At 39.5% G+C, this 18282-nt stretch overlaps 1 protein-coding gene across 1 annotated transcript in view; it reads right to left on the bottom strand.

Moving 5' to 3' along the window:
* Positions 1 to 18282, bottom strand: part of LOC148853365 (alpha-mannosidase At3g26720-like) — a 60471-nt gene that overhangs the window by 17439 nt on the left and 24750 nt on the right. The window contains exons 13-17 of the mRNA XM_088941314.1: positions 1943 to 2008; positions 1746 to 1802; positions 1018 to 1237; positions 764 to 903; positions 429 to 497 (exon numbers count right to left, since the gene is read on the bottom strand). Of these exons, the coding sequence (XP_088797440.1) occupies positions 429 to 497; positions 764 to 903; positions 1018 to 1237; positions 1746 to 1802; positions 1943 to 2008 (552 nt within the window). The remainder of the gene's footprint in view (positions 1 to 428; positions 498 to 763; positions 904 to 1017; positions 1238 to 1745; positions 1803 to 1942; positions 2009 to 18282) is intronic.

Here is an 18282-nt window from a genome sequence, read left to right as displayed (position 1 = left end):
AGTTGGAGACTCATTGAGAGCAGAAATTCTGGCCCTCTTGGAGGGGGTAAAAAGGGTTAAGGAGCTGAATATAAATGGGTTGATTATCGAAGGAGATTCACAAGTGGTAACCCAAGGAAGTGGCTAACCCAAGGAACGGAAGTGCGTGTCTGGTGGGTTAAAAGATGTGCCAATTCATTTGCAGATGCTTTGGCTAAACAGGGGTGGGAAGAAGTCATTTTTTTGGGCTACACTGTAATTTTCCTTTTGGGGGTGAGGTAAGAGGGTTTACAGTTTACCTCCCCCCACCATTGTTTTTGAACTTTTTTCTTAATTAATGAAAGTTTCTGTTACTGATAAAAAAATGCTACAGCAAGCAAGAAGAACTGTAGATATGCAAATAGAACTAAAGTAAGGGAAAACTAAAGCCTAACAAGTGTTTTGATTACCTGAGGATCTTTATCACTTCCACCATATCCTGAATAAAAAATGTATGACTGTTCTATAGATGTTTTGACCTTCAATAATAAATAATACTTAAATTAGACAAAAAAGCAAACCACAGAAAACAAGTAATGAAAAGAAACGTATTAAAATGCCATAATGTCAAATAACAACAACAAAAATAAGAATATACATTGCTATTGCTTTTCATGATTGGACAGAAGGAACTGCAAGTCGAGGCAAACTTAAGAATACAGGGATGAAATCACATGAACCAACTAAGAGATAAATCAAAGGATCACAAATAAAAAGTAAATCATGAATGAATGGTGTAATATACCAGGCTTCTAGTATTAACATATTGGATAAGTTTGCCTTCCTTTAGAGAGTATATAAGCCTTAAATTTCCTTGCCCAACTTCTATGGTGCCATCTTCATTTCCTTGCGTTGTGTATACTGTCGATCTGGTTGAACTAGCTCCTATTGTAATGCAGAACCAGGACAACTAAAGGGTCAATAACTTTAAAAAATAATTTCTCTTCTTGTTCCAGTTCACAGGAAGATTGAAGTTCTAAAGTGCCTAGAATGCTTAACCTGTCTTTTTTGCATCTGAGACAAAGTAAGTGCTGAAACCAAGAGGTGGGACAGATGCCAGAAATACCAGCGAATTCTTAGGTGCGCTACCGGGAGATTTTCCCAGGTATGCCTTAACATAGTAGCTTCTTATGCTGGCAGAGGCATTGGCTAGAGGTAGAAGCTGTGATTCAATTTCTCTTCCACTAGAGTCCCGAACAGTAACTGCTTCACTGCTGACCTGAAACAAGTTTGTTTCTGTAAGTTGAAATATGTCAAATAAATTTCAAAAACATTTAGATTTGCTGGATTTCAGTACATAGGTTCTCATGGATGTCTATGGGCTCATATAAAGGATATCTCCTGTCAAATGGATAATTATGTCAGTATTTAGATTTTAGAATCTTTAGCATCCAGCTTAAGTATCAAGGTTGACTCTTTTATAAATAATTACTAGTCTTCTGTTATTGGTTAAATTTGATATGGAGTGACAGGGTTTGTTAAACAATAAAACTTCCTAACATTTTCCATTTATTTGTTCTTCAAATTAATCGAATTTCTTGGATACAACTGCTTCTACACTACAACTCTTATGGGCTTCATTGTATAATTGATGCGGCAAAGAGGTGGCTTTTTAGGAGCCTAAACTGCTATCCTGTTTTATTTATTACAAATTAATAAAAGTTACCACAGTTACTGATCAAAAAAGGGAACAAAAATAAAAAGATGCTAGCAACAGAAATACTAACCGGAATTCGAACTATATCCTCTCTCTTCCACCCAAGAGGATTGTAGACAACAACAACCTACAAATGCAAAGAAACGATCAAAGAAAGGTGCACGCAGATTTTGACAAATTCATTAAAAATCTTTTTCATTACAGAAAAAAAAATTATAGATTAAATCTTGATGCATAAACATACCATAAACAAAATGGAGTACTTACCAAGCATTTTCCTTGAGACAAATCAATTTCTGATGGAGGGCAGTAACTTATATTCAGAAGAGGGCACTGATGAAGAAAGTTCATATAACAGGAGTGAGTTGTATATTTTACTTTTATTATTCAAAGAAATAAATGCACATGCCTAAATGTAGTATAAGATCGACAGCATGTAATATACAGAATCATATAAATAACATCTTCATCAATATATGTCTTTGACTTTTTCCAAAACCAAAATAAAATACCTAAGAATAAATGAAAAGGATTATAACCCTGCCAAAAAGGCCCCTTTCTACCATTCCAATCCCTTATATAAGCTTTTAATGATGATTTTGGTAGGTTGAGTACTGGGTGGTAAAGGAAGGTGATGTTCAAGATCATCAAGGAAATGCTGCCACCAGATGTTTGTGTTGCAAGAGATGCTCAAGATCTTCTTGTCGAGTGTTGTGTAGTGTCGGAGTTAGTCGAAGCCACGAGAGTTCTCTGAAATTTTTGGAGGTGAAGATGTTTCATAGAAGACCCTCTTGAAGATTTCAGGGAGGAGATGGGAAGTAGAGAATTGGTACAGGAGAGAAGGGATGGGTGCGAGAGCAAGACCAAACTTTTCCTACAGTAAAGCGGTGTCGGCCGATGCTTGGCCGGATTTTGGGCATTCAGAACTCAAGAAGGTGGAGGATAAGCAGGTGGTAATGACAGAGGTCCAAGGTGTTGAGGCAAGAAGAAAGTTCCTATGTGATTGCTTGGTGGGAAGATTCTGGTGGAGAGTAGGGGTTCGAGAAGTGGAAAGCCGGGTAAGCAGTTCTTGGAAGGAAGGGGGTGAGGGTGAAGAAGCTGACAGACGATCTTTTCCTTTTCATCTTTCCTTTGAGATCTGATGCAGAGTGGATCCTCGACAATGGTCCATGGAAAATGGGGAGAAATCATCTCCTCCTTGATTGGTGAGGAGCTAGCGCAAGATGCTTCTATCCGGAATCGAGTGAGGATGTTGATCGCTCGGACTCAACCTGGGTTAGGGTGTTTGGTCTTCCTCTGATTCTCTGGTGTCTGAGTGTGATCAAATCAATTGGCGATGCATGCAGTGGGTTTCTAGAAACTAACAATTCCCCAGAGGCTACTTGTGAGTGGATTCATATGAAGGTGAGAAAGAAAGATCCGATTCCTGAGAAGGTTGAGATTGTGGCTGGGGAGTCTCTTCTCTGTTTGCATTTGGCCTGAAACTTTGCCGTCAGTCCAAAGATGGAAGAAGGGTAACCAAACAAATAAACAAGTTTTAAAGGATAGGATGGGTTCGGAAATCTCAAAGACGGTTGTTTTAGAAGATGTTGGGGAGAGTTCACTGCTTCAAGAATCTCTGAGAGGTATTCAGGCCCGTAACATGCCGCCAATGAGGTCGCCGGAGATTGGCGGAGAAGAAGAAGAGACCCTTGATGCTAATCTGGACCGTCAAATCTTAAATCCTATGGAGGGTCAGGATCCTATCTCAAGGGATAGCTTCGAGGATCGTCTGCAAAAGTTAAAGTTGGGAAGTAGTGGGGGAGATTCGATGGTTGAGGAATTAACAACTTTAATTAAACAATGTCTCAAAGAAATGCACGTGGTGCCCATGGAGGAGGACGTGCTGAGCAGGGGGAGGGAGGCTTGACAGGGATCAGAAATTGGGGAACGTGAAAGAAAGGGTTTTCCGAGACGGGTCCAGGACCCGGACCAGTGCCATTCCTACCCAAAGAACCCGAATATTCGATCCATGCAGGCGTTCAGGAGAAGCAAATTTTCAAAATCCGCCAGTGAACCAAGGTGGTCCTTTGGCAAATAGAATCTCATTAGTTTGGTTCGTCTAAAGCGACCTGGGTCAGCCAACCTCCCAAACAATCGGAGTTAACAGGGATCGAGACTCCAGTTGAGTCGGTTTCTCTGTCATCGGACACTGAGTTCAGAGGTGATGGTCAGGGTGGTTTGCCACTCCCCTTGCGTCCCCCTGATTCGGAGAGTCTGCCGAAGGCTGAACACAGGCGGCGACAAAAACAGCTTCTTCCTCTAGTACCTGCGGAAGATAATCTGCTGGTGGTGACTCCCATTGCAGTGATGGGGTCTGAGGTTCAAAGTGATAGTGTGGCCGACCGTCTCAATCAATTCAAAGAGCCAGAGAGAAGTGGGAGAAGCCCTGATTTGACGAAGAGGAGTGAAGAAGCTCACCTAAAGGGAAACAAGGATAAAACAAATTCTTTGGAAGGCCAGGAAGGTAAGTACAGTAATAATGTTACTAATCCCTCCTCTTGGGTGACCTTGAAGCTCTTGGGGTTGGGAAATTTCCCGAGAATTTCAATGGAGGGGATGGAAGCTAAAACATAAAGTTTTTGGAAGGGATTTAACGAAGAGTTCTTATGGAAAGGGGAAAATGGCGGCAAAACAAGGAGGAACCAACTCAAAGAGACATAGAGAAATGATGAGACTTACTTGGGGGATAAATGACAAGGCGGGGAGTAGTGAAGGGGTAGCAAGGGGGTCTAAGAAGGTTTGAGGTGGGGGTTGATTGTATTCTGATAAGTTTTTTCATGGAGTTAAAAGTTTTATCTTGGAATGTTAGAGGTTTGGGTTCAGGAAGGAGAAGATTAGTGGTTTGTGATTCCCTAAAGATGTCGAAGTCAAAGATTGTCCTGCTCTAAGAAACAAAATTGGAGAAATTAGATGCTGCTATTATCCGAAGTATTTGGGGGCAAGATCAGGTTAGGTGGAACGCATTGGCAGCTTCTGGGAGTGCAGGGGGCCTTCTAAGTCTTTGGGATCCTTCATTTTGTAGCCTTGTTTCTAGCAGAATTGGAAATTTCTCAATTTCTTTAATTATGAAGCTCCATGATGGCAATGTTATCCAAACTATAAATTTTTATAGACCAACAATTTCAAACCTCAGGGCGGCTTTCTAGGAGGAATTATCAGATATGAGAGGATCATTAATTCATCCTTGGATCATTGGTGGAGATTTTGATGTGACTTTATCAGTGGAAGAGAAAAATACAAGGGGTAGAAGAGCAGTGTTGATGAATTTGTTTGCTGATTTTATCAATAATATGGAACTTATGGATATCCCTATTCAGGGCAACAGATTCACCTGGACCAATAATCAAGAAAATCCCACCCTTGTGCAGCTGGATAGATTTTTGGTATTCTCAAATTGGGATGATATCTTTCCTGATTTTAGGCAGGTCACCCTCCCTAGACCGGTTTCTGATCACAGTCCTATTCAGCTTATATGTGGTCATCATGAGAGAATCAGAGCTCCTTTTAAATTTGAAAATGCCTGGTTTGAGGAGGACAAGCTTATTCCTTTGATCAATTCTGTGTGGAATGAGCTTCAGGTGGAGGGTTCTAGCTCCTTTACTTTGGCAAAAAAGTTAGGTGCAATCAAAGAAAAATTAAAAATTTGGAATTTGGAAAATAGATTGAATTCGGGTACTGAAAAGAAAGCTTTATTGAGTACCATTGAAGAGATTGACAAAGCTGAAGAGGTGGGTCCCTTAACTGAAGAATTGAGATTAAAAAGATCCAAAGCAAAAAAAAAAAAAAAAAACAGCTATGACAAGTTGGCTGTAAAGGAAGAAATTAAGTGGAGACAAAGAGCCAAAACCACTTGGCTAAAGGAGGGTGATAAAAAAAACGAAATTTTTTCATAAAATGGCAAATGCCCGAGCAAGAGCTTCTTCAATCAACAAGCTGGTGTGGGAAGATAGGAGTGGAGAATCATGTTCAGAGATTAAGTCAGTAGCAGTTTCCTTTTATAAAAATCTCTATAATGAAAGCTGGACCCATAGGCCTTTTCCTACTGATCTTCCTTTTAAGAAATTGAATGAAGATCAGAAACTTTGGCTTGAGAGACCCTTCACAGAGGAAATAAAGGCAGCAATTAAGAAGTTAGAATGTGATGAATCACATGGGCCAGATGGTCTTACAATCCTTTTTTACTTAAAATGCTGGGATTTTGTGAATAAAGATTTGTTGAATGTGTTCCAGGCCTTCCATACAAATGCACCTCTGCAAAGAAGTTTGAATGCTACATTTATTACTCTCATTCCAAAGATTGAGGGGGCTGTGAACATTAAGGATTTTAGGCCAATTAGTCTCCTGCACAATATCTATAAAATCTTGGCTAAAGTCCTAGCAGAAAGAATGAAAGGGGTGCTAGACAATGTAATTTCTAGTAACCAAAGTGCATTTGTTCTGGGGAGGCAGATGGTTGATTCAATTCTCATTTCAAATGAATTGATTGACTCCAAAAGAAGAGAGGGTACCCTGGGTGTAATTTGTAAACTTGATATTGAGAAAGCATACGATGAATTGCCTAGATCTGGTGTTGGAAAAAACGAACTTTGGGCAGAAATGGAGAAACTGAATCAGAGTTTGTGTTAAGACCCCAAAATTTTCCATCCTAATTAATGGCCAGTCGAAGGGGTTTTTCGGTAGCTCTAGAGGTTTGAGGCAGGGAGATCCTCTTTCCCCTTTGTTGTTTATTTGTGTCATGGAAATTCTAACTCTTTTCAGTAAGAAGGCTGCAGATTATGGGTATTGGGATGGATTTGCAATCTCCCCTGGAAAGGAAAAAGTTAATATCCTCCAGTTTGCATAGGATACCTACATTTTGTTGATGCATCTCCGATTCAGTTGGAATCAGTGCTTGGGATTCTGAGTTGGTTTGAAGTGGTGACTGGTTTCAAAGTTAATTTGAGTAAGAGCCAGATCATCCCAGTGGGTCTTGTCCCAAACTTAGAAGAATGTGCAGAAGTGATGGCTTGCCAAACTGATTCTCTCCCGGTTAAGTATTTGGGGCTGCCTCTTGGGGCTAAATATTCTTCCTCCGCGACCTGGGTTCCAATTATTGAGAGAATGGAGAGAAAATTGACTTCTTGGAAGGAAAAATATCTGTCATTTGGAGGCAGAGTGACACTGATTAAGAGTACCCTTTCTAACCTCCCTACTTCCTCTCTCTTTTCCCCATCCCAATTAAAATAGTATATAGGCTGGAGCAAATCCAGAGGAATTTTTTATGGAGGGGATGGGAAGAGGAAAAGAAAATCCATATTGTAAAATGGGAGCAAGTGTGTCTCCCAAAGGAAGTTGGTGGGCTGGGATTAAGGAATTTGAAGAAATTTAATTCTGCCCTTCTCAGCAAATGGTTATGAAGATTTGCTACTGAAAGAAATGCGTGGTGGAGAAACCTTATTGCGACAAAGTATGGGGCGGAGTGGGGTGATTGGAGATCTAAGTTTCCTCATTCAAGAGGGGATAGATCTCTCTGGGCAGGTATGTTGAAGAATCTTCCTATCCTCTTGGATGGGATTAGGCTTAAGGTGGGGAAAGGGGATGGAATTAAGTTTTGGAAGGATCCTTGGTGTTCAGAGGTGTCCTTGGAAGAAGCTTTCCCCCTCCTGTTCCAAATCTCTGTGAATCAAGATTCTTCAGTAGCTGATAACTTTAATGCTTCTGGTAATTCCATTATTTGGACTCCTCTTTGTAGGAGAAGCTTGTTTGACTGGGAGGTGGAAGAGTATGTGGTTCTGTTGGGGTTGCTTCAAAATCAGATGATTGATTTAAGTCAGGAGGATGAATGGAGCTGGAAAGAAATGCAGATGGTTGTTTTTCTGTCAAATCCATGGTTCTCAAGCTGTATAGATCAGGTCAGGAGGATTTCCCTGCCAGGCAGATTTGGAACCCAACTAGTCCCTTTAAGATTAATTTTCTGGTTTGGACAATGGCTCTTGATAAATGTCTGACTATAGTTAATCTAGAGAGACACGGAATTCAGATTCTGGATCTTTCGTGTGGTTTGTGTGTTACTCTTGCAGAAACTACAGAGCACTTGTGTATCCATTGCCCAATTTCTTCTATTGTCTGGGGGCATTTCCTAAAGGCCTTGGAGATTAGTTGGGTTATGCCAAATTCAGTGAAGGAGCTGCTGAATTTTTGGAGAATTGAGGGCCTCAGCAAGAAAGGTAAGCTTGTTTGGAATACCATTCCGGCAGCTGTGTTATGGTCCATATGGACTGAGAGAAATAATAGAATTTTATGTTGTGAAGTCCAGATGAAATAGTGCAGAGAGCTGTGGGTAAGTTATTCTCTTGGGTGTCGACGACGGAGGAGTTTAAACATCAGAATTTGCCTCTTTTGTTTTGTTCTCAGTCTTGGATGAGACTGTAGTTTGATTTGGGCCCAGGCAATCTTTATGGCCTGGGTTTTGTTGTACTCTTCAGCTTTTTCTGTGATGAATAAATTACCTTACCTTTTTCCAAAAAAAAATTCCAATATAGTATCAAATAAATAGAAAAATAAAAACCGGTTGCTGTTGAAAAGTTCAAAAACCAAGTTAACATCTTTTGGCTTATAAGTTCATGCAGTGGGTGCAAGACACAGATTATGTTTGTATGCATGCTTATGTTTCATATAGTAAACATATAAATACACATTCAAGTCAAAAAATTGAAGCAACATTTTTTCTATTATCTTTTTTATCACTAAGAGAAAATCTTAAAAGCATAGGCCATAGTTTTCAAGGCACCAAAGCAAGGCTAGGCAATAGTTACCTTGTCACCTAGTCACCTAGGCAATGGGAATTTTTTGAATAAAAACCATGAATTCTAGGGTAATTTTTAGGTTCCATAGCAAGCAACAACCATCATTCACTATTAATTGTCTATAATCTTTATAGAAAATGTATAAACTTCATTTAAAACATAGAAAATCAAAATATTCCTGAAAAGAAAAGGAAGAAAGAAAAGAAATTTTAGAAAATAGTGGGGCTGAGCCTCCACTTTTATCCTAGGATAAGAAGAAAAGAAAAATAAAGGATAAAAATGAAGACAAGGTTTAGAAAGGTTGAAAAAATCAATATGTATTGATGGCTCAGTTTGGAAAGAGTGCAAAATATATGTTTGCACTGTACATATTTGTATTTGTACTCTTTCCAAACTGAGCTGATTGGACAAAATTTTGAGTTCTTCCATGCTTATTGGTTCAAGTTTTGAAGTCTTAGTAGTCGCTCAAGATTGAACAGACACTTAAAAGAAGAAGAAAAAGTAAGAAAAGAAAAGGGAGAAAAGAGAGAGAGAGATAGAGAGGGGAGGGAGATTTTGATAAAAGAGAGTTGGGTTGATGTGTTTAAACAGCCGCCCCCCTCTTAAATTTATATACATAGTATCATACTTGTAAAAGGACTAAATTGCTTATATGGCAAGATAAGATAAGATAAGATAAGATAAAGCTGAAAAAGGACTAATCCTAATCTTATAAAAGACTAGTCCTAATCTTATCATAAAGAACTAATCCTAATCATAACTTATTGCTGACATACGGACAGTGGGGTCCACATTAGTGTTCTCTAAACTCCCCCTCAAGTTGGGAATAGATGTTTGTCATTCCCAACTTGCATAGATTTGCCTCTAACTTCTTCCTTGAAACCGCCTTGGTGAGAAGGTCTGTCAGCTACATGTCAGAGGTGATGTATGGAAGACATACTTCTTGAGATGTAACCCTTTCTCTGATAAAATGTCGATCCACTTCAATATGCTTAGTTCCGTCGTGTTGTATCGGATTATGGGCTATATTGATGGCAGCTTGATTATCACAGTACAACATCAAGGGCTTCTCATAAACAATACCTAACTCCTCAAATAATGATCTCAACCATAGGATCTCAACTACACCATTTGCCATGGACCTATATTCAGCTTCAGCACTGGAATGAGAAACAACATTTTTTTTCTTACTCCTCCAAGAGACAAGGTTACCTCCTAACAAAGCACAATATCCAGAGGTAGATCTTCGATCATCAACACACCCAGCCCAATCAGCATCTGTGAAAACTTCTTTCTTCATGTGATCATTATTCTTGAATAAAATGCCTCTGCCTGGGCACCTCTTCAAATATGCTAGTATCCTCTCAACTGCAAGGAGGTTAGTAGTCCTAGGAGAGTGCATATACTGACTAACCACACTGACTGCATAACTGATGTTGGGTCGAGTGAGACAAAGATAGAGAAGTTTTCCAACTAACCGTTGGAACATAGCTTTATCTTCAAGGGGTTCTCCACCCTCTGCACTGATCTTGTGATTTTGTTCAATGGGTGTGTCAGCAAGCTTAACATCTAACTTTCCTGTTTCTTCCAAAAGGTCAAGAACATACTTTCTTTGAGAAACAAAAATCCCACGCTTGAATCTGGCTACCTCAATGCCCAAGAAGTATCGTAGTTCTCCTAGATCTTTTACCTCAAACTCTTGATGAAGGAGTTGCTTAAGGGACTCAATCTCAGTATTATCATTTCCTATTACCATCATATCATCCACATATACAGCAAGCAAGATTAAGGAAGAATCCACTCTCTTAATAAACAAGGTGTGGTCTGAATGGGCCTGTACATATCCGAACCTTTCAAGGGCTTGTCTAAATCTATCAAACCAAGCTCTGGGGGACTGTTTTAGTCCATACAAGGCTTTATTCAACCGACAAACCTTCTTTCCTGTCTTTGTATCATAAAATCCAAGAGGCAACTGCATGTAAACATCTTCTTGCAAGTCTCCGTTGAGGAAGGCATTTTTAACATCCATCTGATACAACGGCCAAGAGTAATTGGCTGCAAAAGATAATAAGACTCTGATAGTGGTCATCTTTGCTACTGGTGCAAAAGTTTCCAAGTAGTCAATACCATATGTCTGAGTAAATCCTTTTGCAACTAATCGGGCCTTATACCTTTCAATAGAGCCATCAGCATTATGTTTCACAGTGAATACCCATCTACATCCAACCGGTTTCTTACCTTTAGGCTGATCAACTATCTCCCAAGTATTGTTTCTGATGAGGGCATCCATTTCTGCTTTTATTGCATCTTTCCATTCTGGTACTTTCAATGCTTCTTGTATTGTTCTGAGAATGGGAACATCGGCAATGAATGTGAGAAAAGACTTATAGGAGGGAGAAAAATGATCGTAGGACAAGAATTGAGAAATGTTGTGAGCTGTGGATGTGGTACAACGACGCTTGCCCTTATGAACTACTATGGGAAGATCAAGATCATCTAATGAAGGTGAAAGCTCCATGGTGGGATGTCTCTCATCTGTAGTATCTGTGGTACCTGGATCTGGCTCTGTAGGAGGAACTGGGGCAACTGTGGTACCGGGATCTGGATCTGCAGAGGAGATTGGGACTGGCCTGCATTGTTGATGTCCGAAACCAACCTGTCTCCATCGTCTATGATAGACTCTCACATCCCTGCATCTCTGACAGCCCTTCCCATTACACCCCTCTTCACTTAATGGGATAGGTAAAGGAACTTCTGACGAGTTAACCCCATCCTTACTACTCTCCCCCTGAGGAGAAACCCTTGGATAATAGGGTACATCTTCAAAGAAAGTGACATCCATTGAGACAAATCTTTTCCCAGAAGTAGGTTCATAGCAGCAATATCCCTTTTGAGTTTGTGCATAACCAAGGAAAATACATTTTGAGGCCTTAGGATCAAACTTGGAGCGATGAGGGCCAAGAATCTGAACAAAGCATGTACAACCAAAGGTTTTAAGGGGAATGGTAAATAACTCTTTATCAAGATATAAGAGGGTAAATGGAGATTTCATGTCAAGAACCCGTGAAGGAATCCTATTGATGAAATACACTGCTATAAGAACAGCATTCCCCTAGAAACGTATAGGCACATTGGAGGTAAACATAATGCTTCTGGCTACCTCCAATATGTGTTTATTCTTTCTCTCAGCAACCCCATTTTGTTGTGGTGTATGAGCGCAGGTACTCTGATGGATAATCCTATGTTCAAGCAAATAGGAGGCTAATGGGTTTGCAAAATATTCTTTCGCATTATCATATCTAAAAATTTTGATTTTGACCCTAAATTGGGTTAAAATCATCTTATGAAAGGTTCGGGTTAATGCCGGAACCTCATCTCGAGAACACATGAGATAAATCCACGAAAAACGAGTATAATCATCAACAAACAATAGAAAATATCGATACCCCCCTAGCAATGGTATGGTAAGGTCCCCAAACATCAATATGCACAATTTCAAAGGAAATATTACTTCTATTATTACTTAATGAATTGGTTGTCCTGCAGTGTTTTGCAAGTTCACAACCCTCACATTTCAAACTAGACATCTGGATAGATTCAAATAAACTAGGAAACAAACTCTTTAAAGCCCAAAAAGATAAATGACCCATCCTATTATGCCAAAGCATAGCCTGATCAACAGACTGAGAAACACAAGACCTCTTAGTCTCACTATCTTCCCAATAAGGACTCCCTCCAAGCTGATAGACTCCATTTGCCTCACGGCCAATCCCAATTACCTTCCTTGTCTCCAGATCCTGAAAAACACATTGATCCGGAAAAAAGGTTACTGAACAATTCTGATTTTTTGTAATGCTACTAACTGAAAGCAAGTTAGTACTAAGCTTAGGAACATGCAAAATCGAAGATAAGGAAATAGCATTAGACAACTTGATATCTCCCTTGCCAGAAATAGGAACGAGGGAGCCATCAGCAATGGACACTTTGTCTCTACCTGAAAATAAGTGATAGGTAGTAAATAGTGACGACAATCCAGTCATATAGTCAGATGCTCCAGAATCTATTATCCATGAATGTTTTGTATTACCTGAAACTGAGGCATGGTGAGTTGAGGCCCGATTACCTGAATGAGAAAAAGCTGAGGTAGGGGGTGCTGATGGTGTCTGAGAAGGTGGAGCTGAATTACCAACTTCATTTTCCAGCTGAATTAGAGCAGCTCGGACAGCAGCTAGAGTATCTAGAGGATTGCCTCTTGTGCTAGATGAGGTTGTACTATCAGTGTTAACAACCATATTTGCATTCCCCTTTTTGTTTCTGAGTTTTGCTGGAACTAGATGTGGATGTAACTTCCAACAGGTCTCTTTAGTATGTTTAGATTTCTTGCAATGCTCACATATTAGGTCCTTCTTAGTTTCCTTCTTCATGTCTCTTTCCTTATCACTCCCAGATTTGGGCTTAACTATTGCCAGAGCTGATTCAAAAGGCTATTGTTGTAGCATAACTTTTCTCCTGGGACAGAGTTACACTATCTCTTGTCAACAGTTGCTGCCTCACAATATCATATTCCGAATTTAGACCAGCCAGGAACTCAAGCACTATTAGTTTCAATCTGCTTTCTGTAAATCTATGCATCCTTCTGGCTTTCCCATTCAATTGATTCAAGGTGGTCAATTTCATGCCACAGGGATTTCAAGATTGAAAATAAATAGAAACTTGTTTCTCACCTTGCTTGAGATTTTTAACCTCACATTTCAGCTCATAAGCCCTAGCAACATTAAGGGGGTGAGAGTAGGTTTCTTTCACAACATCCCATATTTCTTTAGTTGTTTTTGCCCATAAGTAATTTTGGCTGATGTGTGGCTGCATGGAATTGCACAGCCATGTCATCACCAAATAATTTTCCTAAATCCACTTAGTATAAGTAGGATCCTCCTTATTTGGTTCCTTCACATCTCCCAACAAATAGTTCAGTTTTCCTCTTCCCCCAATGGCCATCATGGCTGATTGGGCCCACTCTAAGTAGTTTGAACCATCAAACTTTACAGTTGTAATTTGGAAGGTGTTTTCAGTCATGCCACCTGAACCAGTTCCAAAAACACCCTCCCCTTGGTGCTTGAACTCCATTCTTGGTTAGGGGTTAAGCAAAAAGCACCTTCTATTTACTGTAACAATCAGCCTACTAGGTTTGAAAAACTAACGACAGTAGGTCTAGAAGCAGAAATCAGATTCAGAGAAAGAAAAAAAAAATCCAATTCACTGTATTAATCAACCTACTAAATCTGAGAACTAATAGCAGTTGGCTTGGGTACAAAACTCAAAAAACAAAGATCAGAGAACAGAGATCTGATAGCAGCCAAAAAAATGTCTAATCTCTTATCCAAACACAGTAATAGTCCTGGATTTTAGGGTTTTCTCTTAAAACCCTAGAAGAGAAAAAGAAAAAAAAATCTATTTAGTCATACCTCACAAATTAAGCTATCCTTGTTGCTGCCCTCAAGAAAGAATAAGACCTTACCCAGGAATTTCTGAGAAAAAAAAAATGATCTTGATTTAAAAAAAAAAATTATTGCTGGAATTCTGATCGCCAACTTCAGTTTGCTCAAAACTATTCTTGATTCTGATCAACCCGAGAAACTTTTGAAACAGAACTGATCTCGGAGAAAAATCTTCTTGATCGCCAACTTCAGTCTTGATGAGAGAACCAAAAAATCTGATTGGCACCTCCAATCTTGATCAAAGACCTAACCTTGATCACTTAATTCTTCTCTGATTTTTCCCGATTACAATGAGCACTTTCCAATCCTTGGACAGTTGCTCAAGACTTCTTGTAATCTCCAAGAATCAGTCGAATGAAAAAAACTCAGCCCTAAATAGTTCTCATGTGGTCGGCTGAATTAATTCCACATGAGAAAACCTAGATCGAATGCTCTGATACCAAGTAGTCGCTCAAGATTGAACAGAGACTTAAAAGGAGAAGAAAAAGTAAGAAAAGAAGAGGGTGAAAAGAGAGAGAGAGGGAGATTTTGATAAAAGAGAGTTGGGTTGATGTGTTTAAATAGCCGCCCCCCTCTTAAATTTATATACAAAGTATCATACTTGTAAAAGGACTGAATTGCTTACATGGCAAGATAAGATAAGATAACAAGATAAAATAAGATAAGATAAAGCTGAAAAAAGACTAATCCTAAACTTATAAAAGACTAGTCCTAATCTTATCATAAATAACTAATCCTAATCATAAATTATTGCTGACATACGAACAGTGGGGACCACCTTAGTGGGGTCCACATTAGTGTTCTCTACAGTCTTCAAGGGTCCAAGACGGTATACATCTTGATTGAACCCTAACAAATAAGAAAAATAATAAACAAAAAAACTAGTATTTTAACTCAAGCTGAATAATTTAGTTTAATAATGTCTATTTTATTTTATTATAACCTCAGAAAGTTAAGCATTTAAAAGTATCCAACAGCACCGAGTAAGAAAAATATCTTGGTGACTAAGTGAGGTGACCTTTCATGAGCCCCTTATCACCAAGACGTCACTCTACATGTTAAGCTACCTTGGTATTACCTGACTGCTATATTCAGTATATCCTGAGGTAGTCTCTGTTTTATATGATAGTGAACTGTTCTTGTATCATTTGGTGTAGCAATAGCAGACATGCCTTCGCTAGGTTATTTGGCTTTTCATTTGATTGATAGCAGAATGCTTGTGTCTTATTGGATGGTCATAAGAAATTGTTACGACTATGTGAACTCATGAAAACCAAATCACCCAGGCATACACACACTGGGTGATTTGGTTTATCATTTGATTTATAGCATGTATGGGTTTTTTTAGAGGCCACAATAAAGTGTTATGATTAGGTAAACTCATTGCTCCACATGTTAGGCTACCTTTTTATTTCTTGATATTCCTAGTAAGCTAGTGGGTTCTAGAGTTAATCTCCATTTTATCATATGATAGAAGGTAGTTCATGTATCACCTAAGGTAGCAACAAGCATGCTCTCACTGGGTAATTTTGTCTTTCATTTGATCAATAAAATGCCTATGTTTTATTGGAGGGTTGCAAAAAAGTGTTGTGACTATGTGGACTAATAGAAATCAAATCACCTAGGCATGCACTTTTTTTTTATGAATGAATGGTATTTTATTAAATAGAGATAGAAATAATACAAGCATGAAGCAGAATAAGAGGAGGCACAAGGTGTTACCTCCCCTTAAAGGCGGTTCCAAACCCAACTCTTTTCAGATTGCAGTTACAAATTAGCCAAAAACAGAGAATCCCTTGAAGCCCCTTGTTTAGCTAAAGAATCTGCCAAAGCATTTGCCGATCTACTAACCCACTGAAAGCTAACTGACATGGTTCTCATAAACCATTTGACTTTTTTGATGATGTCCCTATATCCCCAAACAACAGTTTCTGGATCCAACATCCATCCCACTATCACCTTAGAGTCTCCTTCAACTATCAAATTAGTCACTCCAAGTTGGTTGGAAATCTGTAGTCCTTGTACCATAGCTAATATCTCAGCCCTTGTAGAATCTCCATAACCCACTGGACCTGAGAACAAGGACAGAATGTTTCCATCCTTATTCCTCAAGATCCCTCCTATATCCGAAGGTTCTGGATTGCCTTGACTGCTCCCATCAAAGTTCAACTTTACAACTCCTTCCGGAGGGGGTAACCAACTTGCTTGTGTTCTATTTTTCTTGAATGATGTGGAGGCCACTGCTGCCCAACCCCTTCGAAGGTCATCACTAGAGTAATCCGCAAAGAGATCAGTAGTTTTTAGCCAAGGGATTGCCCTTGTCAGCATACAATCCTTTATTTCAGCAATGCTTCTCTCCTTCTCCTGGAAAATTATGGCATTTCTTTCCTCCCAAATGGTCCATAAGAGGGCTGCCCTAATACATTTCCACATTACTTTCCCTCTCTTTGTTGGCCAACCAAAAAAAGACGGATCAAAAAACAGATTTACTTCAAGAGGCAGGTTCCACCTGTACCCAAACAGCATAAAAACCCAATTCCAAATATTTACTATAAAAGAGCAAGAAATCAATAGGTGATAACAGTCCTCATTCTGCACTTTACATAAAATGCACCAATTGGGGGACAACCATGAATAAGGTCTCTTTTTTTGTACATTGTCAACAGTATTAATTTTACCATAATACACTTCCCATCAAAAACCAGCAATTTTAGGTGGAATTGGCCTTGAGCAGACTTCTTTAACTAGGAACAACAAAGGGGAAGGAGTAGAGCATAGGGACTTAACGAAGGAAGAACAAGAGAAGGAGCCACTCGGGGTCAAAGACCAAATTCTTCTATCTAGTTTAGGAGGGTCCAAACAAACAAAATCAAGTAAAAGTAAGAGCTCAAAGGTAGCAACTGATTCCTCATCCCTCGACCCTCTACGAAACCCAAAATCCCAATTAAGAGACAATGGGAGAATGGGGGGACAAAGAAACCTCGAAACAAGCTCCTTTTTATAGAGGAAAATAGAAAAAGGGGAGGGATAGAGGTCTTTTAATGGTTGGTTGCCCACCCAAACATCTTCCCAAAAAGCACAGAATTACCATTGCAGACATCATACCTTACGAACTTGAGAAATTTTGGGAGTCTCAAAGAACCATTCAACCTAAAAGCTTAAGCTGTTAGGTGAGGTCCTTGAATAGGTTGATACTCTCTAACACAACACACCCCCTCACACGAGGGACCATTGGGCTTGAAGCATAAACAAGCACAGGCCCACCCATATCTTGTGCTGAAACTTGTTTAATTATAATGGGGGTAACAAGGATCGAACACTAGACTACTTGGTCAAAATGGCTCCGATACCACCTCAAAGAACCATTCAACCTAAAAGCTTAAGTTGTTAGGAGAGGTCCTTGAATAGATTGATATTCTCTAACACAACAGGGAGGATGCCAAGTCGCCTTCCAAGGTGTATTGAGTGTGGCCCGTTGAGATACCCCAGCATCCCAACCAAATTCAGAACAGCCATGGTTACTAGCCACCACCTCATGCCACAATCACTCTCCTTCCAGATGACACCTCCATAACCACTTGCCCAAAACAGCTTCATTCTTACTTACTAGGTTCCCTAGCCCTAAGCCACCTTGTTCCTTGCTTCGACTCACCATCTCCCATCTAATCAAATGATCCTTTTTCTCTGCACCTAGCTCCCACAAAAAATCCTTCATCAACTTTTCTATCTTCTTGGCTTCCCTAACAAGTATCCTAAAAACAAACAAAAAGTAGATGGGTAAGTTTGCGAGTGTGGCCCTAATCAAAGTTATTCTACCCCCCCCCCTCCAGAGAAATATAGTTCTGTTTCCAGGTCACTAGCCTTTTTTCAAACTTCTCTACCACCGGGATCCAAAACCTACTTTCTTTGCATTTGCACCTAGGGGAAGTCCTAAATAGGTCAAGGGCCAAGCAGAAGTAGGGCATTCTAAGCAGGCAGCAATAGACTCCAACTCCCTTCCCTCCACATTTAGCCCCACTACACAGCTCTTCTCAAGATTTATTTTTAGGTTTAAGACATTCTCAAAGAGGGTTATTAGATTTCCCAGATTCCTTGCCCTCAACAAATCACATCCCTCACAAAAGATTATGATATCATTTGCAAACTGAAGGTGTGTAACCGAAACTTGATTTCTTCCTAATCTCCAAGATTATGACATCACCTAGGCATGCACTTAAAAGGTGATTTGGTTTTAAATTTGATTATTAGCATGTTCAGGACTTATTTGAGAGTCACATGAAAGTGT

Source organism: Nelumbo lutea, chromosome 4 (assembly GCF_056320005.1).
Source record: "Nelumbo lutea isolate HS-2025 chromosome 4, American lotus-T2T, whole genome shotgun sequence".
Classification (NCBI taxonomy): Eukaryota; Viridiplantae; Streptophyta; class Magnoliopsida; order Proteales; family Nelumbonaceae; genus Nelumbo; species Nelumbo lutea.
Note: the sequence above shows the minus strand (reverse complement) of the source record. Positions and strands in the feature narration are given on the sequence as shown.